The sequence below is a fragment of the Phascolarctos cinereus genome, unplaced genomic scaffold (assembly GCF_003287225.1).
Source record: "Phascolarctos cinereus isolate Bilbo 61053 unplaced genomic scaffold, phaCin_HiC Scaffold_5;HRSCAF=322, whole genome shotgun sequence".
In the NCBI taxonomy this organism is placed as follows: domain Eukaryota; kingdom Metazoa; phylum Chordata; class Mammalia; order Diprotodontia; family Phascolarctidae; genus Phascolarctos; species Phascolarctos cinereus.
Genome location: NW_027555958.1, coordinates 297749143 through 297773694, shown reverse-complemented (window position 1 = coordinate 297773694; position 24552 = coordinate 297749143). Strand labels below are relative to the sequence as shown.

General features: G+C 43.6%; 2 protein-coding genes across 3 annotated transcripts in view; both read right to left on the bottom strand.

Moving 5' to 3' along the window:
- The window catches only part of TTLL6 (tubulin tyrosine ligase like 6), a 47771-nt gene extending 36701 nt beyond the window's left edge, over nucleotides 1–11070 (bottom strand). Inside the window, exons 1-6 of one of the 2 annotated variants that reach the window (XM_020997616.2) lie at nucleotides 10724–11070; nucleotides 9264–9382; nucleotides 8963–9093; nucleotides 7646–7802; nucleotides 5252–5395; nucleotides 2465–2550 (exon numbers count right to left, since the gene is read on the bottom strand). In XM_020997616.2, coding sequence (XP_020853275.2) covers nucleotides 2465–2550; nucleotides 5252–5395; nucleotides 7646–7802; nucleotides 8963–9093; nucleotides 9264–9284 — 539 coding nt within the window. In that variant the 5' untranslated portion in view covers nucleotides 9285–9382; nucleotides 10724–11070. The remainder of the gene's footprint in view (nucleotides 1–2464; nucleotides 2551–5251; nucleotides 5396–7645; nucleotides 7803–8962; nucleotides 9094–9263; nucleotides 9383–10723) is intronic. The other variant, XM_078155997.1, reaches the window with a different exon arrangement.
- LOC144457690 (uncharacterized) lies at nucleotides 11071–22916 on the bottom strand (the record flags this gene model as incomplete). The annotated part of the gene is made up of 2 exons (XM_078155753.1): nucleotides 11071–12036; nucleotides 22468–22916. Coding segments are annotated over 2 exons (867 nt in total), but the record flags the coding sequence as incomplete, so codon positions are not given.
- Between the last annotated feature and the right edge of the window lie 1636 nt (nucleotides 22917–24552).

Genomic DNA, 24552 nt, shown 5'->3' with positions numbered 1-24552 from the left:
AATTCTCAACTCACCACTAGGCTCCCCAGCTGTGGGCCTTCAATTTCCAGCTTTCACCTGCAAGCCTACCTCACAATGCAGAGGCTCCCTGCTCCCCAACTGGAGACTTTTCTTCCACAGCGTAAACTGATTTGAATTTTTTCCAGTCCTATTCCCTTGGAATTTCTGCAAACTCTACTTTGTATTCTATTTGATACAAAATGAAATAAACTTTATTTTTCTCTGTGCTTATAAAAAATTGTTTTTACATGTAACTGGGGAAAAATAAAATACTAAATAAAAAATATTAAAAAAATATTATCTCACTTGATTCTTACAATAACCTTGGGAGGTAAATACCCATTTTACAGTTTACTCTCATTCTATAGTTTACAAACACACAAATACACACATATGTATATTATATGTATGTGTGTATATATATACATATATATATATACACACATATATATTTATTTATTTATCTCCTATCTATCCCTATATCCCATAATGGCTTAACAATGCCACAGAAAACCACAGGCCAAGGGAAAAACACCTAGCAAGGTTTCTCCCAAACTTTAAAAACTTTGCAAAACATGGCACCATCTCCAACCTAGGTTGGCCTCTTGAATGTGATGCCATTTAAATGCTGCCCAGCTAATCTCTGCTTACCTGGAACAATTACTCCAACATAATGTGTATTATCTCCAACAATGCATTTTGAGAAATCTTGGTATCTTTGTCCAAGTCTTGCCATCAAAAAGCAAAGCACAGCTTATAATAACTGGTGGTTGACAGGTTCTGGTCCACTCATATCTTTGCTTTTCTCATCTCTTCAGTGGATCAGATGTGAGGCAACATCTCCAGAATGCACTACATACAACTCATGGTCCTCAGGCAGGACTGGAATCAACTTTTTTTTTTTTTGGAGCTGGGGGGGAGGGGGGAGGCTGGCATCAAACTGGTAATTGTATAGGCCTCAATACTTGTCTGCTTAAACCAGTGCTTGAAAAAAGGGGTGGAGAGGGGGAGGACTGCAAGGATCGCAGCATTTAAACTGGAGAAATAAAAAAGTCAGATAGCTGTAAGGAGTATGAGAAGGGAGTGGGACAGTGTTAGGCCTCTCTGGAAAGAGGAGGGCTGGGCCCTTCCTGGACCTCATCCCATGCCTACTTCAAATTTTTGGTTTCACCTAATGGAGGGACTTTATACTTCAGTTGTCTTTAGAGCAGGGGGTCTGGACCTGGCCTCTGTAGGCTGGTGACTAGTATGCCAGAGGGATCTCTATGACACATAGAAGGTCAAGAACCTTATTTAGATCAAGGTCAACTGGACAGTCATTCAGATTCATGGAACTCTCCTTCTGCTTTGAAACTAGATTACTAAGGGGCAGCTAGGTGACACAGTGGCTAGAGAACCGGCCTTGGAGTCAGGAAGACCTGAGTTCAAATCCAGCCTCAGAGGCTTGACACTTACTAGCTGTGTGACCATGGGCAAGTCACTTAACCCCACTGCCTAGCGAAAAGAAAAGAAAAGAAAAGAAAAGAAAAGAAAAGAAAAGAAAAGAAAAGAAAAGAAAAGAAAAGAAAAGAAACTAGATTACTATGCATTAAGCCCTCTGCCTGGTCAGCTTAGAATTCTCTGCTCCCCTTTCCTAGAACACAGTCAGAAAATGACTGTCAAGATTTGGATCTGGACTTGGATCCATTCCTGCAATTATCTCATCTCTCTTTTCTTTGTAGACTCTCAGGAGTAAGTTGGCCATGGGGTTTATGTAAGAGAGCACCATGACCTATCAGTGGAGGGTCACTGGCTTAGCTGTGCCACATAAAATCACAAACCAAGGAAAAAGCACCTTGTAGGGTGCTTTGAGTTACCAAGCAATCAATGAGTATTTGTTGATTTGGAAAAAAAAGGAAGAAAGGACTACAAAGGAAGAGGGGAAAGAAGGCAAAAAGATAGAAGGAAGAAAGGAAAGAAGGAAGAAAGAAAGAAAAGGAAGACAGAAAGAAGGAAAAGAAAGAAAGAAAAAAGAAGGAAGAAAAGAAGTAAGGAATGAAGGAAAAGAAAGATGGAAGGAAAAAAAGAAAGAAGGAAGAAAGAGAAGGAAGACAGAAAAAAGAAAGAAGGAAGGAAGAAAAGAAGGGAGGGAAAGGAAGAACGGAGGGATGGAGGAAGGAAGGAAGAGAAAAGAGCCAGTTGTGACAGGCATACTTTTTATATCCTGCTGGCAGACCAGTTCAGTGTTTATCTCTCCCTTTCCCAGCCTCCTAGGATTTATGATCTGGCCTCCTTTCAATGATTAACAGCCTATAGGCACAGAAGACACTATTCCACGTCTGGGGGGCAAAAAGAAATATTTCCCGGGCCTGTGTGACCCAGAGGTTGGGAACACCCTTGGGCCTGGGCGGAATCTGTACAGAATCACAAGGAGCAGCTGGCTTCTGGCAAGGAGATAGGGTAGAAAAGGAAACATTGAGCTTACCTTTTGCTGCCAGAGTTCCCATCTCGTACAAAATTAGAACTGTGTTTATTGATAGAATAGTTTGTCAGGTGCATGCATATATCATCCTAGAAAGACAATGAGTTCAGGAAGTCAGAAAGGAAAATTCAATATACTTCAATCCCATTTAGTAATCATTTATTATTATTATTACTGATTGTCATATATTATAGCCCTTGCTGTGTGTCAGACAAAGGACTCTGGGGGTACAGGATACAAAAACTGAAGCAGCTTCTACCTTTGATGAGTTTACATTCTATAGGGGGTAGGGAGGAAGTTTAGAAAATATAAAATATATATTCAAAGGAAATACAAATTTGGAAGGAGGTGGGGAGAAGGATCAGAAGGATCAGAAAGGACCTCAAGTAAGAAAGGGCATTTGAGCTGCTCTCGAAGGCAGCTGGGAACACCAAACAGGCAGAAAAGAGCAAGTAAAAGAGAGCATCGAGGGTACATGGGACAGGTTGTACAAAAGGATGGAGACAGGAGGTGGAATGGAGACTATACAAGGGACAACTGTGTAAAATTCGTCTAGAAACAGAGGTCACAGTCAGATGGTAAAAGGCTTGGATAGCCAACAGAGGAAGCTGAATTTTATATGAGAGGAAACAGGACCCTGAAATATACTAAATGGCATGAGAATGGCATGGTTATCACTGGGCCTTAAAAACATCAATTTGCTATGTGGAGCATGAATTAGAGAAGAGAACTAGAGAGAGGTTATTACTGCAAAGGATGAAAGGCCCAATGGCATGGTTCATTGCACATATTTTCAGACTTTTTCTATGTGTTAATCAGTTTTGTTGATTTTTCCCCCCTCTTCTTTCTTTAAAATATATTTTTTGGGGCTGGCTAGGTGGTACAGCAGATAGAACACCAACCTTGGAGTCAGGAGGACCTGAGTTCAAATCTTGCCTCTGATACTTAGTAGCTAGCTGTCTGACTCTGGGCAAGTCACTTAACCCCTATTGCCTCCAAGATTAAAAAAAAAATGTGTGTGTGTGTGTATGTGTGTGTGTGTGTTATATGTGATGGCTCTCTAGGTGGGGAGAGAAATTGGGGAAAATTTTGATGATGTAAAAAAACAAGATACCTTTTTTTTTTTTAAATAAAGCTATTGGAATACTACAGGGGAGAGATGCTGAGGCCCTGATTTAGGATGATAACTATGTGTATGGAGATGGGTAGTAGAATCAGTAAGACTTGGCAATTGATTGGAGGTGAGAGTGATAAGGGAAGGACAGCTCCAGAGTCTCAGATTTGAGTATCTGGAAGAATGGTGCTACCTTTAATAGACCTAGGAAAGTTAGGAAGAGGAGTGGGTTTAGGGGGGGAAATAATGAGTTCCATTTTACACATAAGGCACTTGAAATGGTTATGGAATAGCCAGGAAGCAGTTGGTAACATAGGACTGAAGCTTGGGAGAGAGGTTAGGGCTTTATATATAGATGTGGGAGATCCTAGGGAAGAGAGGAGAGGGGAGGGGAAGGGAGCAGGGGGGAGAAAAGGGAGAGGAGGGGAAGAGGGGAGAGCAGAGGGGAAAGAAGAGGAGGGGAAGGGAGGGAAAGAGAAGGGAAGGGAAGGGAGAAGAGGGGAAAGAAGAGGGAGGATGGGAGGGGAAGGAAGCAGAGGCGAGAGGAGAGGGAGGGATGGGGAAGGGAGGGGAAAGGAGAAGAGAGAAAAGGGTTTAGGACAGCATTGGAATACACTTACACATAGGGGATGCTGATTGAGCACAGGAGGCTGAGAAGGAGTGGTGCAAGAAAAACCAGGAGAGAGCAGTATCAGGAAAACCCAGGAAAGAGAAAGGAGGAGGAAAGATGTGACCAATAGTGTCAAATGAGGCAGAGGCGTCAGGAAGGATGAGGACTGAGAAAAAAGGTTGTGATTCAGCAGTGAAGAGATCACTGGTAACCTTGAAGCAACAGTTTTGGTTGATGGTGGGGGTCAGAAGCCAGATTACAGGGTGAAGAAATGTAATCAAGGAGTGCTGGTAACCCTTTGCATGCACTTGGTGATGAAAGGGAAGGGAGCTACAGTGTGGCAGCATAGGGTAGTGTTGTATAATGGTTAGGGCACTGGACCTGGTGTCAAGAAGACCCAAGTTCAAATCCTGACCTCCTCAGACACTTTGTAGCTGTGGGACCCTGAACAAGTCCCTTAACCTCCCTAGGCCTCAGTTTCCTCACCTGTAAAATTGAAGATCCTCTAAGGTCCCTCCCAACTCTAAATCTATGATGCCTGGATGTCAGTTTGAGGGAACCGTGGGGGATTACCTTCTGTCCTTTTATTTCACTTTTTCTTTTAGCTCTTGGTGATTAAAGAGAGATACAGAGGAAGGGGGAATAGATTTAGTTGGAGAAATTAATAAAATCAAAGGAAATTAAGAGCTTGGAGTTTGGTTTAAAAAAATAAAAAAGAAATGGTATTAGCTTTATATCCTACTGAAGTGAAGAGGGACGGACAGTGAAAGGGAAGTCCTAGTGTACTCCCTTGCCTCCAGGATGGCCTCCACCCAAAGGCTGTATGGGATGGACCAGGGGTGGAGAACCCATGACCTCAAAGGTCTTCAAGTGCAGCCCTTTGACTGAATCCAGGGGTGGACTCTCCCTGGGACTGTACGCTGGAACCTTTAGGCAGAAGGTGCTAAATTAACACAGCAGGTAGGGAAAGACAGATTTGAATTGGGTCATCTTTCAATGGGCCGACCTTGTATTTGAGCTTATGCCTGACACGAACAGTTGGACAGGATGCAGTGCCCTTACTCACCAAGTTTTCTGAAGAAGGGTTAGAATAAGAGGTGGTGGCAAACCGAGCTAGGCCCTCCTTGTAGACAAAGATCCTGAGCGGATCGCAGGAGGTCACTAACACATAAATGCGAAGGTCAAACTTGAAGCCATCAATAATAAAAGGCTAAAGGAGAGAAGAAAACAGAAACCAGACAGGTGACTTGGGAGAAACTGAAGTTCACCGCTGCCTTCCTCTCAGGCCCATTCTTGGAGATGGACCAGGGCTGGTGGACGTCAGATGACCAAAGCTTTGCTCCTAACTTCTCGGGTGAATCTGGACAAGGCACCCAAGCTCAACGTTTGTTAGGGTGTCTGTCTCAAATGGTGTGCCTACCCCTCTCACAAAGATGTTTGAGACTACGCTGAGCAGAGGAGACCTTTGGGGGAAAATATCTGTGTACAAATACAAGATGCCATCACTCTTCAGCACTATTTCCCTCTGGAATGTACTGTAAAAAGACGTGAAGGAAAGAAAAACTGTCTAATTCTTTAACCCAGGGATTCTACTGCTAGGATTATATCCTAGTAAAATGCTTGAAGATAAAAATGTTCACGGCAGCATTATCTGGAGATAATAAAAAGCTAGAGACAGATTATATGTCCAAAGGCAGACCTGAATTCAAATCTCCCCTCCGATGTTTGACCACTGTGTGACCCTGGACAAATCACTTAACCTCAAAAAAAATTGTTTTTTAATCATTTAACCTCTCTCAGCCTCAGTGCCTCATCTGTAGAATGGGAGAACTGGACTAATTTGGCCTCTCAGGTGCCTTCAAGCTATAAAGCTATGATATCTCATGACTGGGAATTAACAGATTATGATAATATGATGGAATATCACTGTACTATAAAAATGACAAATATGAAAAAAAATTAGTGAAATGTGGGAAGACAACTTTGTATAAAGTGAAGACAACAGAGATGAAAGAATAATATGCACAATGGCTACAACAATGTAAATAAGATTGACGTGAAGAGTCAACACAGCTCTGGAGAAGTACAATGGTCAATGCTAGTCTGAAGGAAGGAGACTGACAAAATTAAAGGCTATGGTCCTCACAGTCCCCCTTTGCATCCTGACGACTTGGACTTGAATCCCAGGTCTGCCATTTGCTCACAATCTGACCTTGGGCAGATTTACTTTGCCTCTGTGGGCCTCGATATCCCCATCTGGAAAATGATGGGGTGGTACAACATGGCCTCTCAGGTCCCTCCCAGCTCTAAATCTAGGCTCCTAGCCAATGCCCAGAGGGGCCGCTAGGTGGCACCACAGTGCACAGAACACTGGGCCTGGAATCAGGAGGACCTGAGTTCAGGGGTGACCTTAGACACTTAGTAGCTGTGTGACCCTGGGCCAGTCACTTCACCCTGTTTGCCTCAGTTCAGTCATCTGTAAAAAATGAGCTGGAGAAGGAAATGGCAAACCACATCAGCACCTCTGCCAAGAAAACTCCAAATGGGGTCACAAAGAATCTGACACAACTGCAAATGACTGAACATTATCCATTCTGTTAACAATTGATAAACTGCTCTTTGGATAACATACTTTGTAAAGCAGTGTGTTTAGGTGAATGCTGGGCAATGTCTAACGTTTCAAAACAAAACATATCAATGATTTCCTTTTTAAAAAAGAAAAAAATGTCTACTGGCCATTCCTATTGAGAAAAATACAATTCTCCCACTCCTATGTGATTTTATGCCACTCTCAGATGCATGATCTGGGAAGCTAGGTATTCTTCAGTGGGATTCTCATCCTCAGCCTGACAAGAGACAAGAGAATTACTGAAAAGAAGAGAAAAGAAATTCTCTCACTAGGTGGCACAGTGGTTAATGACTCTCAGATCTATGAACTGGGGAGCTAGGTATTCTTCGGTGGGATTCTCATCCTCAGCCTGACAAGAGACAAGAGAATTACTGAAAACAAGAGAAAAGAAATTCTCTTACTACTTGGCACAGTGGTTAATGACTCAGAAAGACTGGTCCTGCTAATCCTTAATCCTGCTAAGACACTCACTAATTTCTGTGGCCCCAGGTAAAATACATAACCTTTTTGGGCCTCCATTTCCTAGATGGTAAAATCAGAGGGTTAGAGTCAAAGACCTCCAAGGTCCCTCTCAACTCTAAATTCTTGATCCTGTGAACTGTCTCTTTTGCCCCAGTTTGTCAGTGTGGGATAGCTCAGTCTGACAGTGAGTGTCATGTATATAAGGGAGATTCCAGGCTCTGACTCAGGCACACGTGAGCATCCTCGGTTCACTGAACAGATGGATGCCCCTAAAGCAGGCTCTCGGTCTTCTTCCACACATCGCACAGCAGAAATCAAACAATAAGGACGCAACAATTATAAATAACCAGTTTTTTTTAAAAAAATTACCTTTGATATATAGAGCTGGCAGATCATATCTTCTCCTGGCTTGATATCTTTCACAGACCGCGTAACAAATATGCCTTTCCCTTGGCAGCCAGAGTCCGGCTTACAGATAAATGTCTTAAATTTTTTTGACCTGCTATAGTTCTGCAAATCACCCCAACTACCAAGGTGAGTAGAGAGGAAATATGAAATGAGAAGTATATTAGCTGGTGATACAGCTCAAACTAAGGCCAACTCTTTATTAAAAATAAAACAGATTAAAACTGTGGAAGGCAATGGCTTTGATAAGATAATAATCATAATAAAGTGATCACTAACATTTATATAGCACTTAAAGGTTTGCAAAATGCTTGAGATCTGTTATAAATTTTTTCCCTCCTCTTAAGCAAGCAGGAAAGGCTCCTGGGTTTAGAATTAATAATAGCTGGCTTTTGTTAAGCACTTACTGGGCAGCGAGGTGGCACAGTTGATAGCAGGCCAGGCCTGGAGTCAGGAAGACTCATCTTCGAATCTGGCCTCAAACAATGACTAGCTGTGTGACCCTGGGCAAGTCACTTCACCCTGTTTGCCTTGGTTGGCGGCTGTATAACACAGCCCCTAAGGCCCCTTCCAACTCTAAATCTAGGACCCTACAATCCAATGCCCATAGGGTCACTAATAGCGCCATGGTGTACAGAATGCTGGGCCTGGAATCAGGAGGACCTGCATTCCAGTGTGACCTTAGACACTTACTGTGTGACCCTGGGCAAGTCACTTAACCCTGTTGGCCTCAGTTTCCTCATCTGTAAAATGAGCTGGAAAAAGAAATGGCAAACCATTCCAGTATCTTTGCCAAGAAAAGCCCAAATGGGGTCGCAGAGATTGGGCATGACTGAAACAACTCAAGCACAACTCAAATTAAACAGGCCTTCTTGTTGTTCCTCACATGCAGTATTCCATCTCTGATCTGTCTGTCTCCTTGCCTCTGCCTCTTGGAATCCTGGGTTTCCTTCAAGACTCAGCCTTCAGGAGGCCTTTCCTAGTCCCTCCAGTAGCTGGTGCCTCCCCCACTAACATTACCTTGTCTCTGTTTTGCATGGTTTTTGTATGTAGCCATATACTTGCAAGTTGTGTCCACCATTGGAATATTAGCCCTTCGAGGGCGGGGAATGGTTCTTTCTTGTCTTTGTGTCTCCACAGCCCAGCACAGCGCATCGTACCTGGTAGGTGCTTAATAAACGCTCACTAACTGACACTTCTTACTAACATTGATTGACTGATAAAAGAGAAAGAAAAGCTTGGAAGACCAAAGTAGGAGAGAAAGCACAAGGAGACACTTACTCTGCCGGAAGACACCACGTTTTGGGGAAAAAATGGAATTCTTTAGGGAAAAGCTTTATCATACGACTCATATTCCTGGCCAGCAGGTCCTTTCGGCAGATTTCACTCATTCCAGGGAAGTGGTTGATCTTCTGCAAAGAAAGCTAGAAGGCATGAGCTCCAACCTCACCTCCGAGAAGGAAATGAAAACTCCCCCACGCAAGGAACCAGTGTTCACAGTGCTCGGGCTCAGGGCCAGATTCCCCCTGCTCCCCGGAGCAGATGCTCCCCCCACACTGGGGACTGATTCGGGCTCCAGTACCTGGTAATTCTTCATTTCCATTACTCGATCTAGGGAAACTGAGAAGTCTGTCCAGTAAAGGGTCCAGTCATCGTGGTCTCCTCCCTCACGCAAGCCATAAAGTCTGGCTGCCCGACGAACTGCATCACAGATACAGAAATGAGAGCACATCAGACCATGAAGCAGAATAAGAGAAGACCTACCTGGTGTCAAGCAAGCCAGGCACTGTCTGCTCTTTTTTTTCTTTGTCTTTTCTTTTTTTTTTTTTAGGCAATCGGGATTAAGAGACTTGTCCAGGATCACACAGCTAATGTCTAAGGCCAAATTTGAACTCAGCTCCTGACTCTAGGGCCGGTGTTCTACCCATTGCACCATCTATCTGTACCTTGTGCTCTCTGTTTCTTACAGCCACCCTCTCTCCCCTTGCCTGAGGCTGGTACCACCACTGATGGCAAATGGGATGGGTACAAAATATTGAAGAACACAGCATGCGTGGCTTATCTGTGGCAAACCTCACTCTAAATTCATGGCTTATCTTTGCTACAGAGAACAAACTGAACAGTTTCTAAATACTGTTTACTGAATACTCAGAGCACACAAATTAATTGTAGCACAGTGGAATAGGCCTTGGACTTGGTGTCAAGAGGACCTGGGTTCTAATCCTGACTCTGCCACAAAGCATCTGCATGACATTGGGCAAATCATTTAACATCTTTGGACCTCAGTTTCCTCACTTGTAAAATAAAGGGATTGGACTAGATGATCTCTAAGTCCCTTCTGGATTGAGATTTATGATCCTAAGTCTGAAAAAAACTTAATTAGGATGGCAAAATGTCTGGGGGAAAAAAGATTACCGTATGCTTTATTACAGAATATTGTTAATTTTCAGAATGTCCACTGTTTTCAGATTAGCTGTACTTGCTGCTAATCTACAGAGAGTGCTATAAAAAGGCAAAGGCAAAAAAACTGTTGAATGGGACATGCAAGGGTGACAGATGTCTCCCCTCTCCCTTCATGGTCATGACCTCACACCACATATGCCTCAAAGCTGCTGTTACAGCTGACATGTCAGCTGGAGGTATAAGGTATGTAGAAGTTGTGTATTCTTGGCCTCCCTTGTTGGAAACCAGGCATCTTGGGAGACCAGATTTCCAGTCCCCTGGATATTTAGCCTAGACAATGAGAAGGGAGGCAGCTAGGTGGTGCAGTGGATACTGTTCAAATCTGGCTTCAGACGCTCACTAGCAGGGTGGACAGGTCACTTAACTATTCGCTTCAATTTTCTCATACATAAAAATGAACTGGAGAAGGAAATGGCAAACCACTCCAGTGTCTTTGCCAAGAAAACCCCATATGGGGTCACAAAGAGTTAGACACGACTTCCTTGTATCCTTCAGGATGAATGAAAATGCAATCTTGCCCTTCCAAGGAATTCAGTGGCTCACCAACCAAACTTTGTTCCCCAGACACAAAATGCTCACCACTATCGTATCGGCAACTAGACAGATTGATCACCCATCATCTGGAAAAGAGAAGAAAGAAAGCAGCAAGACAGAGACAGAGAAACCAAAAAGGACCACGAGATGGCAAGACCCACAAATCAGTGAGCAGTATCAGAAAATATTCCATCCATGGCTGGGAGGGAGGGGGTCCTTCAAACCTGAGTTTTCAGGGCTACTTGATTCCTTACTGTACTGAAACTAGTTTCCCCAGTTTCCACTGCAGGATATTCCACAGGTCCAATGGAGACACGGCTGTTATCAGAATATGTACCATAAAGGTATATGATCTATCAGGCGGAAATTTTTATTACACCTGTGGCAAATCTTGTCTCTATTACCGAAGTGCTATTTCTCTTATATCTATAGAAAGATAGCGGGGGGAAAAGAAAGGTAAGAGCTAGAATTAAAGATCTTTTTAAAAATATAATTCATTGCCTCCCTTTTCGCCCCACATCCCCAAAGGAAGGAGGCGTCAGAAAGAGTCCAAGGGCTCCGCTGCCAAATGGAGGAGGAGGCACAGGACAGCACACATCAGATTCAGTAACTCAGATCATCAGAGCACACCTTTGTTATTTTATTCAAAATGGTAGGAATTCCCAGCATGAGAGACAACATTTATTTGCAAGAAATTACAAAAGAAAAAAAAAGCCATGTTCTAACACTGAATAGAAATAGTTGTGGGGTTAGCTACCTTTTAGATTATCTATGCCAGAGACGTCAAACACTGCCTGGAGAATAGCAGGAACCAGTTTAAAATGTAATTGGGAAATATTTAACAAATAAATAATAATACCAAAGAACGTAGATAATGTTAATATGTGGTTTTCTATGTGAATAGGCCTCCACAGGGAGCCAGTCCAGTGGCTCCCCGTTTCTAGTTGAGTTTGACCCCACTGCCTTCATTAAAGCAGATAATGGAGAGGCTTTTACATAAAACTTGTCTCCTATCAATCCCCTCTCTTTCTGCATCCTCCCTCTTTATAGCAGGCAGCTCTCCCCAGGCTCTAAGCTCCATGGGGCGCATCTCCTTTTCTGAGGTTCTTGTCTCCTCAGTCCACCCTCCCCACTCCCACTTTCCATCCTCCATTTCTAACCTCCTTCTCTTCTTCTTCTTCTTGTTCTGATGCTGAGAAGAACACTTCTGCAAGGATACCCCAGGATCTTTCTCAACAAAAGCCAGGGTAATGTGCCTTCTTGCTTCTCCCTCTACAGAGATGTCCTCCCTCTCATTGGACTCTCCCAGTTCCACTTCTTCCAAGGCCAGGAACTGTGACATCTCTGGGGATGGAGTTCTGGGAAAAGAACAAAAGTGGGGATACTGGACAAGTGGAGAGCAGTTACATGAACCCACCTCCAGAGGGACCCCCTTCCTCGTTCATTTAGATGGCAAGAGCATCCCCAACACCAGAGTGAGAGGTTAATGTTGCAAGATCTCCAGCACTCTGCTGGTGCAGGCTCAAAATGGGGACCGATTCCTCCTTTCGTTGCTAGCTGTATGACCCTAGGGAGTCAGCCAACCAACCCCAGGCCTGGCTCTTCTCTCCTGTGACCCTGCAGAGTAGGCTGAAACCTTCCGATGCATGGTGGCAACAGGTAAACAAGCTCTCCCTACTAGGCAGAGACTGTGCCAGGTTGGATACTGCAACACAGGAGGCAAGTTCTGTGCCCTGCCAGGTGAGGCAGTTATTCCCAGAGTGTACAATTAGGTGCTCCGAGGAAATCTGTTAACTTTTTAAAGCCCCAAAGAGACCACTAAGAGAGTGAGTAGGGTGCTGGCTTGAAAGTTAATGCTACCTAGTGGCATGGAACCTACCCCAATAGGATCTATGATAAAGTTATTATTCATTCTTACTTCATTCACCTCTAAAACTCCTAGCATATCTCCCTAAGCTTTGCTTTCGAGTCCTTGTGGTAGAATTTAGACTCCAAAATTAAAAAAAAAAAGAATGTTAACATTGTTTTTACATGTAATTAGGAAAAAATTAAATATTAAATTATAGAGTCCTTGTGGTGAGTCAAACTGACTTTTTTTTAACTACTTTTTTTTTTGTGAGGCAGTTGGGGTTATGTGACTTGCCCAGAGCCACACAGCTAGTGAGTGTTATGTGTCTGAGTCCAGATTTGAACTCAGGTCCTCCTGACTCCAAGGCTGGTGCTCTATCCACTGTACCACCTGGCTATATCTGACAATTTCCTGCTACCAGGCCTTGGTCTCCCTGCTCCCAAATCTTTGGACAGATTATCCTACAACTACAAACTCCCACCAAATACCTGAATCTCACCTTCCTCCCCTGCCTCCACCCCCACCCAACACACACCACTTTTATTACAGTTCTGAGCCCGATCCAAAGAGCAATCCTAGGTCAGCCCCATCCATTCCCTAACGAGCCAACACAATCTCCAACCTTTGTCTCTCTCAGACAACTTAGAAAACATTAGTTATGTATTTCAGCTAATCCCAAGCTGGTTTGCCTTGTGTTCCCAATCATATGTGAGTTCTTTGACAGAGGATCTGCGTCTGTTCTTCAGATGCATCCCAAGTACAGCATGTAACTTACTCAGCAGTATTTATACCCTTTGTCTTCTCCGGGGCCTGCACTAGGCTTCTTACATTATTAAGCCCAGGGGCAGGTTTAAAATCCAGGCTCCCTCACCAATCCCTCACCATTCTCCTTACCTTTCTACTCAAACTCTCTAGATCCAATCTAATCCCTCCTCCACCTCTCTTCTCAGCATCCTAGTATATACTCTGGCCCCTAACGCCATTTACCTCACTGTATACTTACCCCCTTTCTTCTTCCAGGATGGACTCTCTCAGATCAATGATGAGAGCCCCTTTTATATTCCCTTCCCTGCTCACCCACCTGCATTAGCAGATTTTATTAATAATCCCTTACATTTGTATAGTGTTTTATACCCATTTTCATATAGATTGTCTGTCTTACTTGATAAATTAATTCAATAAACATTGATTTATTAACCACTCTCACATGCCAAGCAAAATGCAAGATCAGAGATTTGAAGCTGGAGGGGCTCTTAGAGGTCATCAAATCCAACCCTCTCGTTTTTTTACAGATGCAGAAAATGAGGCCCAGGGAAGTCAAATGATTTGGCCAAGGACACTCAGGTAGTAAATGGCAGACCCAGGATTTGAACCCAGGGCAGTGGACTCCAGGTCCAGGACACTGATTCTGGAGGTGCCCAAAGGAGGCAAAGTTGAAAAAAGACAGAGTCTGTGGTCTCATGAAGTCTCACTTTGTCTAACAGCTTCCTCACAATAACCTTGTGATGGAAAGTAGGAATGAAAGAAGCCAGATTGGATTTTCTGTTAGAACACAAAACTGTTGTGGATGAGGGCTGTTACCTGTACCAAAAACAGCTTAGACGGCCTTATCTATTCCAACCAGAAAAGCAACTTGGGCCAATAAACTAACAGATGAAACCTAAATCCCACAGGCCACAGGACCATATGATCCTATGATCCCAGATTTAGAAGTGGAAAATTCCCCTCTTCCTATCCCCTCATGTCACAAATATGGAAACTGAGGCCCAGAGAGCTTAAATGATTTGCCGAAGCCACACTAGTGGTGACAGAGATGGATAAACCAGGTCATCTACTTCTATAGCCAGTACTCAGGTCCTCTTTATGACCAGGTAAATTCTGAGTCACATTCAAAAAGAAGTGAAGGATAAGAAATCTTTACCTTGCCTTACTTTCTCGGAGAGATACCTTGAGCTCTGCTCTCAGTGCAAGGAGCTGGTATTTACTGAGCTGAGGAGAGGCTCTGTTTACCTAAAGGTTAATGCTAACCTGAGGTAAGGAAACTGACCCTCATGCCAGCCTCTTCAATTTGGGATGGGCTCTGTTCCCTCTCCCTCTCTAGTCCTTGCCTAAGTGGACAGGTGTCAAGAGAAAAGAAAAGGAAAAAAAAAGTCAAGCTTCTATCACCTGTAAGCTTCCTTCCTCTTTCTATCTCTCTACTATCCTCTTCTATTATTTCCATCTCTTTTATTTTTTTCCCTTCCCATTCTCGCCTGTATCACTGGCCTTTCTTTGGCTTCCATAGATACACAGAGAATTCAGTCTCACTGATGGCACTATTGGATAAACCTGCTGCTAGAATCCACCTTGGGCTTACAGAAGGATCTCAAGAGATTACCTGGCACAACTTGAGGTTAAAAAAGAATTTTCTTTCCTCTTGTCAGTTCAATAAGAATTCACTTAACATCTACTAGTCGCCAGACGCTGGGATTCAAAGCCACAAATGAGGCTGAACAAAGATGCGCTCCTACCTCTTCTTATCTAACGAAACAAGTTACCTTGGTCCTGCCCAAGAGAATCATAGACTGAGAACTGGGAGTAACCTCAGAAATCACCTAGTGCATACCACCCTCCCATTTTATAGATGAGGAAATAGGCCCAAGAGCGGGGAAGCTGTCCAAGATCACATAGCTAGTAAGGGGCAGAGCCATGATCCAAATGAAGAGTGTGTGACTCTCAATCCATTGCTCTTTGGACTCTGACCTACAGCCTCCCTGCCTGCCTAAAGTTAGGATGCCTCTTGTGCCTTATTATCCTGCTTTATATTCATTCATTCAACAAACACTTATTAAGAGTCTACGAGGCACAATGCAATGATAAATCAGGCTTTCAGTCAATTGGGAAAGACAGGTACCACCAGTAAATATAATACAAATTGGAATATAAAGGCAGAGGGGTAAAATTGTTTATTGCCCCCTTCCCCTGCTACTATTAACATCAGAACCATTCCTAAGGAGGTAAGTAAATCCCACTATATGCCCCCATCACCATCACCATGTACATTTTTATTCAGGTGGAATCTGGTCCAAAAGAGTAGCCTGATGGGGAAAAGAGGAAGAGACATCACAAGAGGGCAATATGATTGGTGGCAGGGATGGCATATGGGAAAGGAGCATGAGGAGATGAAGACTTGTCTTGTTAACTATTTTAATAGCCTTCTACGTGATTTCTCTCTTCTCCATTCTCTATACCACACTTTGTTGCCAAACTGATATTCTTAAAGCAGCAGGTCTGAGCGTGTCATTCTCCACCCTCACCCCCACTCAAAAAATGTTTCCGTGGTTTCCTATTGCCAAACAAACCTACTTGCTCATGCCACAACATTCCATCTCTCCACTCAGGACTGCCCGCAAGGCTGGAATGCTCTCCCTCTTCCTCTTGGCCTGACCAAATCCCTAATTTCCTCCAAAGTTCAGCTCAAGAGCCACCTACTTAAAACAAGGAGCCTTTCCCAATTCCCATCCACCTACTGGTAGTCAGCGCTCCTCTCCTCACTGAAGTTACTTCAGCTACATTTTGCATGTGCACATGTATGCATATGTAAACTTCATATACATTATCTGTGTACATGTTGTGGGGCTCCCAATGAAAGGACTACACTGATTTTTGTCTTTGTATCTATCCCTAGTGCCTAGCATTATGGTTAGAACTTAATAAATGCTTGCTGAATTGAATAGATTTGATCATATCACTGCCTCTCATCCAAAATCTTCAGTGGCTACCCATTGTCTTAGTAGGGGAAAAACCAATTCCTTGGCCTAACTGATAACCAAGGTCCTCGATTATGTTGCTCCTACCCGCCATTCTCAACTAGCTTCATTCGGCTTGCTTTGAGTACTTTCATTCAACCCAAGTGGAAGACTCTCAGTGGCTGGATCTTATTCTGACTTCTCCTACCTCTATGCATTTGCATACCCTGCTCAAGTGCCTGAACCTCTTAGGTAGGACAACAAAAAGTCCCTGCCCAAGCATCACTTAAGGGCTATTTTTTGGGCCCTCCTGGCTCAGAGTGAATGTAAATAGTACCTGTTTCTCTTTTGGCCACCAACCTGAGGGTCTTCCCCTCCCAGTTTGATTTTTTTTTTTTATTAAAGGGGCCATCCTATAACTCACTTCTTAAAGAGGGCTATTCATTGAATGGGCATTGCCTCACTGAAAGTGAGAACTGAAAAGACCTTAGCTTAAAAGGGACAGGGTCTTCCACTGCATCCTGAACATCTCCAGTGGTCCTGATGAATATCTGGCCACTGGACCTAGATGGATGGCTCTGGAGGAGAAAGTAAGGGGGGGTGACCTTGCACAGCCCTCAATCACTCAAAACAAAGTCAATTGCAAGGCATGTCATCACCTCCCTGATGTCATGGTCCTCTTGAAGAACAAAGGACAAAGGGAGTAGCTAGATGGCGCAATGGATAGAGCTCTGGCCTTGGAATCAAAAAGACCTGAGTTCACATCTCAGACCAGCCACTTGGGCAAGTCACTTAACCCTAATTGCCTCATCAAAAAAAAAGACAAACACACAAGCCTGAACAAGAACCTCCACATCACCTAGTAAATTCCTTTTCTTCCAGAAATCAGGTGCCATCTGCTCTACATAGTTTTCTCTGATACCCCCATCTAGAAGTTCCCAGGCAAGCAATATGGTACGGTGGAAAGAACATCTACTGCAGAGTCATAGAACCGGGTTCAAATCCTGCCTCTGACTCTCATTACCTGTCTGGCCACAGATAAATCATCTTAATCTCCTGGGGTCTCAGTTTCCTCATATCTAAAATGATAGAATTGGACTTAATGGCCTCAAGGGTCATTTTCAGTTATGGATCAAGGATCCTCCCCAAATCTTGTCTTTCCTATGGATTTATTCTAAAGCATATTATAGTTACTTGTGTACATATATTCCCCCCTTCCCCCTGCTGGGCTTGAAGCTCTTTGAGCCCAAAGACTGTGTAACATTTTATTTTTTCGTACAGCTAAACACCCTGCACATGGCAGCTATAAAATGAAATGTTTCAACAATGATTCATGTGCTGATTACTTGTAGAAAATATGACTAGCAGTTAATGTGGCTGTCCTGTGTGGTTTGTGGAAGCAATCTCATTTCCTCAGATTATTATGAGCACTTTAAATCCTTAAAAATAAAAAAAAAAAGCATTGTGACATCATGGGACCTAAGGGACTGGGAAAGGCCTTCAAGGACATCTAGACTAACCACTTCATTTTGTAGATGAGGAAACTGAGGCCCAGAGAGGTGGAAAAACACCCTCCCAAGGTCATGCAAACAGTGAGTGGCAAAGCCATAATTTGAACCCAGGGTTTCCCACTCCAAGTCCAGTGATCATTACATTGCACCACATGACATTAACACTCTTGTGGAAGTGGGGAAAGAGGAGTGAGGCTCTCCCTAGGGAGAAGATGCTTTTTTTTTTAAACATTAAGTGCCTTACAACATCACTAATGTGAAAATATATTTAATAGGAATGTATATGTATAGCCTAAAAAAAACCCAAACCATTAAATAGAGCTATTGTATATATGTCACACTGTAAGGAAATATGGGAGCATACTAGACCTTATAATCCTAAGATTTGGAGCCAGAAGGGACCCTAACAGATCGTTCAGCCCAACCTCTCATTATACAGAAGAGGAAACTGAGGCCCAGAGAGAAGTGATTTTCTCAAGTTCACAAAGGTAGTAATGACTAGCATTTATGTATCCCTATTTGCAAAACACTACATATTATCCCACCTGAGTTCACTACAACCTGGTGAGGAAGGTACTATTATTATCCTCATTTTACAAACCAGGAAACTGAGGCAGACAGCAGTTAAAGTGACTTGCCCAGAGTCACACAGCTAATAAGTATCTGAATCATAATTGGAACTGAAACCTTGCAAAGAAGAGACAGGATTTCTGCCTAGATCTTCTTCCTGGAACCACCTGCTTTGTTCCAATCCAACTGTGACTTGTACTCTCCAGTTCCTTGGAGCCTACAGCAGTGAAAGAATTCACAAAGCTCAGTGCCCTAAGGTCAGCTTTGCCTGATATATTGTTGTTGTTTTTCATATGATAGTGTCACGTTAACATACACTGGAGGTTTTCTTAGCAGTGTACCTAGAAAAACTTTCAAAGAATTCATGCATCAGTGACCACTAAGGTCTTTTCCAATTCTGGGATTCTTTGATCTTTCCTGGGAGATGATGGATATGAAGCATTATTAAGAGTATAACCAGGATTCAGAATAGTAGCTACATAGCCTTATGGGAAATGTAGTCCAAAAGGATATCCTATCTTGTAGCTTTGGACTCAAATTCCCATAAACCTATGCAGCCACACTCTGGAGACTAGTTGCAAGATTAATGGAAGATGAAAAGCAACCCCTGATACGTGTCACCAATGGTAACCACAGCAGCCAAAGATATTCAACTTGTTTTGGTAACTCAAAGAATGTTTGGCTCAGCTTTACATGGGGATCAGTCAATCTCATTCACCCAGGATAGATAACAAAAGCAACCCCAATGATTTCCTTCATTTTAGCATGGTGCTAATAAATGAGACTATGGTCACTGGCTTATTTTTCCTAAAAGCGTAAGTTTTGCTCTCCCCTCTGGGCACGGGCTAAGGAGTTCTAAAAGCCTGACCAGCTATGTTGAAAATGCCCCCACAAAGGGATGTGGATGACTATGGGGCTACAGGACAAACCTTTCACTGTCACCCAAAGAACAACCCCAAAGCAAATCCCATTGATTGAGGCTCATTTCCATGCCCAAAGAAGAGCAGATTGTTATGATCTTTGCACACCCTATACATGTTGGGGGGGAGGAGGAGGAGGCCCAACCAAGTGGAAAATATTTAGCTCTTTCAAAATGAATATGGATGTCCTACAAACAGAAGGTGTTTCAATTTCTTGGTGGGTCTATGAGGTAAGTTTACAGGAGGAAGCCGATTAAATGTCACAATGCCAAAATTAGGCAATTAGCTTTATCAGGAAATTGAACAGCATTGTAAAAAGAGTTTACTGTGCCATCCACAATATGACTGGTTGACTTAAAATTCAAATCCTACTTCAAAACACTTAGTTGTGTGACCATCCTCTGTCTGCCGCGGTTTCCTATCTGTAAAATAGGGATGATAATGGCACCTACATCACGGGGTTGGTTGTGAGGATCCAATGAGACAAGTCTCTCTACAATGCTTTGCCAACCTTAGCATGCTATATAAATGCTATTATTATTCTAATCCCCATTTCCTCTTCCTTCTCACCTCCAAAGTGGGCATTTCTGTTCTCTAGGGCTGCAGGCGTAAATCAGATATCGGAATGCTTATGTCTGTTCTGTCATTTTTCTCTCTCGTGTGCTCAGACTGGACAGTTCTTTATGTCTCACATTTTAGTACGTGTTCTCAATTCTTCCCTCTCCCCCTCAAAGCCTCTTAACATAGGAGGTCACTCTAACACCCTTTCCTCCAACAACATACACTTTGGAAATCAATATACCAAGAAGCATTTATTAACCTATTACAATACACGCCAGGCAGGTGCTAGGCAATAGGGATTACAAAGACATTACAAGTCCTTGCCCTCAAGGAGATTACGTTCTAAGGAGGGGGACAACCTGCTCTATTTAGATACAAGCAAAGCATATGCAAGTTAAGCTGAGGGGGGAGGGGAGGCAGGAGCTGGGGAGGGAGCATTAGCTGGGGGACCAGAAGGGTCTCATGCAGAAAGTGGCATTTGAGCTAAACCCAGAAAGAAACCAGACTCTCCGAGGTGAATGTAAGCAGGCTGTTTATTCCAAGCGGTTGTAGGCAGGAATTGAAGGTCTTGTGTGTGCACAGCAGCAAGAAGGTGAAGTTAGCTACTGTGGAGTGACTGGAGGGCACTAATGTGTAATGTCTAAGGCTGAAAAAAGGCCGTTGCTGTCCAACTCAAGGCCTTTGTTGTTGTTCAGTCATGTCCAACTCTTTGTGACCCCATTTGGGGCTTTCTTGGCAAAGAGACTTCAGTGGTTTGCTATTTCCTTTTCTAGCTTATTTTTACAGATGAGGACACTTATGTAAAGAGGGTTAAGTGACTTGCCCAGGGTCATACAGCTAGTAAGTGTCTGAGGCTAGATTTGAACTCACAAAGATAAGTCTTCCTGACTCAAGACCCCAGTGCTCTTTTTACTGTGCCACCTAGATGCTAGTGGGAAAAAAAAAAAGCACCTTACTGGAAAGCAGATGGGGGCTTGTGAAATTAGAATTTAATTTCAAGTTTGGCCTTTGGCTCACTGTGCAATAGGCACTAAATAACTGTGTCTTTTCTATGCCAGCTTTTTCCCTTAAAAACAAAGTCTGAGCAGAGAGACTATAAAAACTTTAACCTTAATCTGTCTCCTATTACAAGGTTATCAAAAGGACTGATGAGGTCACAGCTGGAAAAGTGCTTTAAGTTTTTTTAAAAGCAGTTGCAATACATGAGACACAACAGATGCCAGGAGACGGAGATGAACCTCAGATCTGGAAGTTTGTAACATGTTGGGTTCTATTTCTGGCCCTTCCACTAATTCAGCAGGAGGTCTGGAACAATCCTCTGTAAAATTGGAAACCAGCAACATGGGGAGGATTAAGTAATTGCTTAAGTGCTTTGCCAATATAAAGTGCTTATTAATAATACTGCCACCCACCAAGAGCAATAATAATACTGCAGGGTGGCTCAGAGCCCATCTTTTTATCCTGCTGGATGTATATATCAGAGAATTCTTCAGGTAAGACAAAAAAATGTAACTGCTTGGCTGGGATTGTGTAATAGAGGCCTGGACTGGGAATCAGGGTTCTAAGTGCCACCATTTTCTCCATGAAGCCTCTTCTGATACTCCCAATAAATTATCTCATATTCATTTTATATATATGTCTATATGTACTTGTCTCCCCCATGGAATGGAAGGTCCTTTGGGGCAACGACTGTTTCATTTTTGTCTTTGCATATACAATGCCTAATATAGTGCTTAGCAACCAGTATCAACTTAACAAACTGCTTGTTGATTGACATTTAATACTAGCTTGGCCAACAACAAGATTTTGGGATATCTCATTTAACCTCTCCTAGCCTTAGTTTACTCCATTAGACAACATAATTTCCAAGGTCCCTTTTAGTTTTGTGACTCTATGTGCCCAACTTTGCTCTCAATAAGGCCTAAGTTGTGTTATGCAACAAATGGGATTTGCCACCGTTTCTAGGGTTCAAATCTATGGTAGAGCTTTCATCATGGCTCCAAGGATTTTGCTCCATCGTGAGGGACTGCAAAGCCAGCGAGGGAGGACAGAAGGGAGTATTGAGGAAGGCCTGAAGTTCTCCTTCTGTGAAGGGTCCTCCAAAGAAATGAAGCGTAGGTATTTGGTGCAAGGGGGTCCCTGGACATGGGAGACTTTGACTCATACTCTTAAGGAACACAGTGCACCAGAAGCCCTATTCTGCAGTGAAATGGAAGGATTTGGGAAGTCTTGGAAGGAAGCTGGAGAGTACCCCAGAGTAAGGGGTTCATATTTATAGCTCTAGGGCTGAAAGAGCCTTCTTCATTTTACAGATAAGGAAACTGAGACTCAGAGAAAGGAGTGGGGGGTGGGTCAAGAAAGGGCATGTGGGGAGGAAGAGGGCCAGACAAGTATTTAAAGGGGTCTACAGAAATGGACAGCAGAGTAGGGGTACCAGGAGTGAAGCTGGTGGAAGGAATGAGGAGAGACTGGTGAGTTTGGGAGTACATTTACGGTCAGGGGTGAGGTATGCAAGGGGACTGGCTGCACGAGTTTTGGGGGCTGGAACGGAACTTGGAGGGCGGAGAATCAGGACGTGGCGGGATGGGGGCACGGTGGTCTGCACCAGGGACAGCCGGGGCAGAGAAGGGTGGGCGACGGGCGCTCTTACCCACGGCTCTTCATGCCTCCGCTCGCCCCCATTCCGCTGTCCATATCGCTCTCGGCCAAAGTGGACGCAGCCTCCCTCCCCCACTCCATGGGATGCAAGGTGTCGTTGTGCCCCATTGCCAGCCCCAAACCCACTCTGCTGTCGCCGCAAGTTCGGGTGGGTAGGAGCGTGGCTTTTGCATGAGCCAGATTTCGGGCGCTAGATTGGCCCTTTCTCCTGACAGCCCTTCCCAATAAATTAACCGCCCTCTTCCTCCCATTGGGAAGAGACCGAGGGTTGTCCCGGGAGACGCCAGGACGCAGAATCCTCGAGAACCAGCGCGAGCAAAGAAGGGAGGCTGAACCCCAGCCCCATTCGCATCTCTGCACAGAGAAGAATCCAGGTGCGCAAGCGCAAGGCCGGCTAAGGTAGCGGGAGTAGAGGAGGCGGGTCCGGGCCAGGGTTGGCGTTCAGCCAATCAGCGTGCTGGGCCAGAATATTCAACTCTACCACCCTCTGCAAAAGGGTAAATAAGTTTCCAGCCTGGAATGCACACTTCTTTTTCTGGGGGGCGTGACGCCATCCTTGGAACATTGTGATGTAATTAAGTTTGACCCTCCCATTAGATGGGCCAACACAAAATGGGGCTTGGCTTACCCTAGGCAGCGGAGGAAGACAAATGGTAATAGGGCATGCATGGTAATAGGGCATGCATGGTAATAGGGCATGCATCTATAGCGCTTACGTTTCTTTATTATTCTTTTTTTTAGACACCAGTCACTTTCCAACACACATCCTCCAGTCACGCTTTCCGCTTTATTTGTTGTCTTCCTCGGTAGAATGTAAGCTCTTTGAGGACAGGGACTGTCTTTGCTTGTATTTGTAATCCCAACACTTAGCATGGTACCTGGAATATAATAAGCCTTACCAAATGTCTCTGTCTCTCTCTATGTCTCTGTGCCTCTCTCTTTGTCTTTGTCTGTCTGTCTCTGTCTCTATCTCTATCTCTCTGTCTCTCCGCCTTCCCTCATTCTCCTTTCTCCTCCTCTTCTTCCCCTCCCTTGTCCTTCATCTGTTCATCTCTCTATCCATCCCTCCATCCATTCATCAGTCTTATCCATCTTTCTATCATAAAGTTAGTGGTTTAAGTTTTACAAATCACCTTCCTTATAACTTACTACAAGGTTAAATAACTGCCCTTTAGACACACTCAGTTTTCACCATTTCCTTCTTCAACTCACTTTACAATTGAGGAAAATGAGGCACATATGCACACACACACACACACACACACACACACACACACACAAACTGATAAGAGCCAGGAAAGGGACTCTAACTCAGGGTTCTGACGCCAAGTTTAGTGCTCTTCCACTAAACCATATGGTATTAAGAAACTGCTATGCGTTTACACTCATTACCTAGGTGTTTGGAAAAAATTAAAAGTTTAGATCATGGGGCAGCCAGCCCTAGTGGAGAGAGTGCCAGGCCTAAAGTCAGAAAGATTTCTGTTGGTGAGTTCAAAACAGGCCTAAGACACTTACTAGCTGTGTGACCTTGGGCAAGTTAATTAACCCTGTTTGTGTCAGTTCCTCATCTTTAGGAAATGGCAAACCGCTCCAGTATCTTTGCAAAAAAAAAAAATGGGATCATGGAGTCAGACAGGACTGAACAGACTCAGCCTCGCCCTCCTAGAGTTTTTGGTATATTAGGGAACTAGACATTAGACTAATTCTAATTATGAGGAAGTCACTCCTTATGTTTCAATTCCATTCCGACCCAGCCAAAAATAAGTGCCTCCCTGTAATTTCCATCCATTGAGTGTTCCTATTTCTACCCTCCTGGGCCAAACAGAGCAGTCCTGCTTTTTTTTGTAGTGGACATTAAAGAGAAGTTTTGAACAGAGAGACTATATAGTCAAATTGATGCACAAGGAAGATTAGTCTATCTGTGGTGGGAAGAATGAATTGGAGGATGAAAGAGGAAAGGTGAAAAGACAATTTTACAAACTATTACATCCAGATAAGATAATCTTCTAGTAAGAAGTTATCAGGGCCTGAGGGTAGGAGGGAGGGTGGTTATAAAAAGAGGAAAGCTTGCATTTTA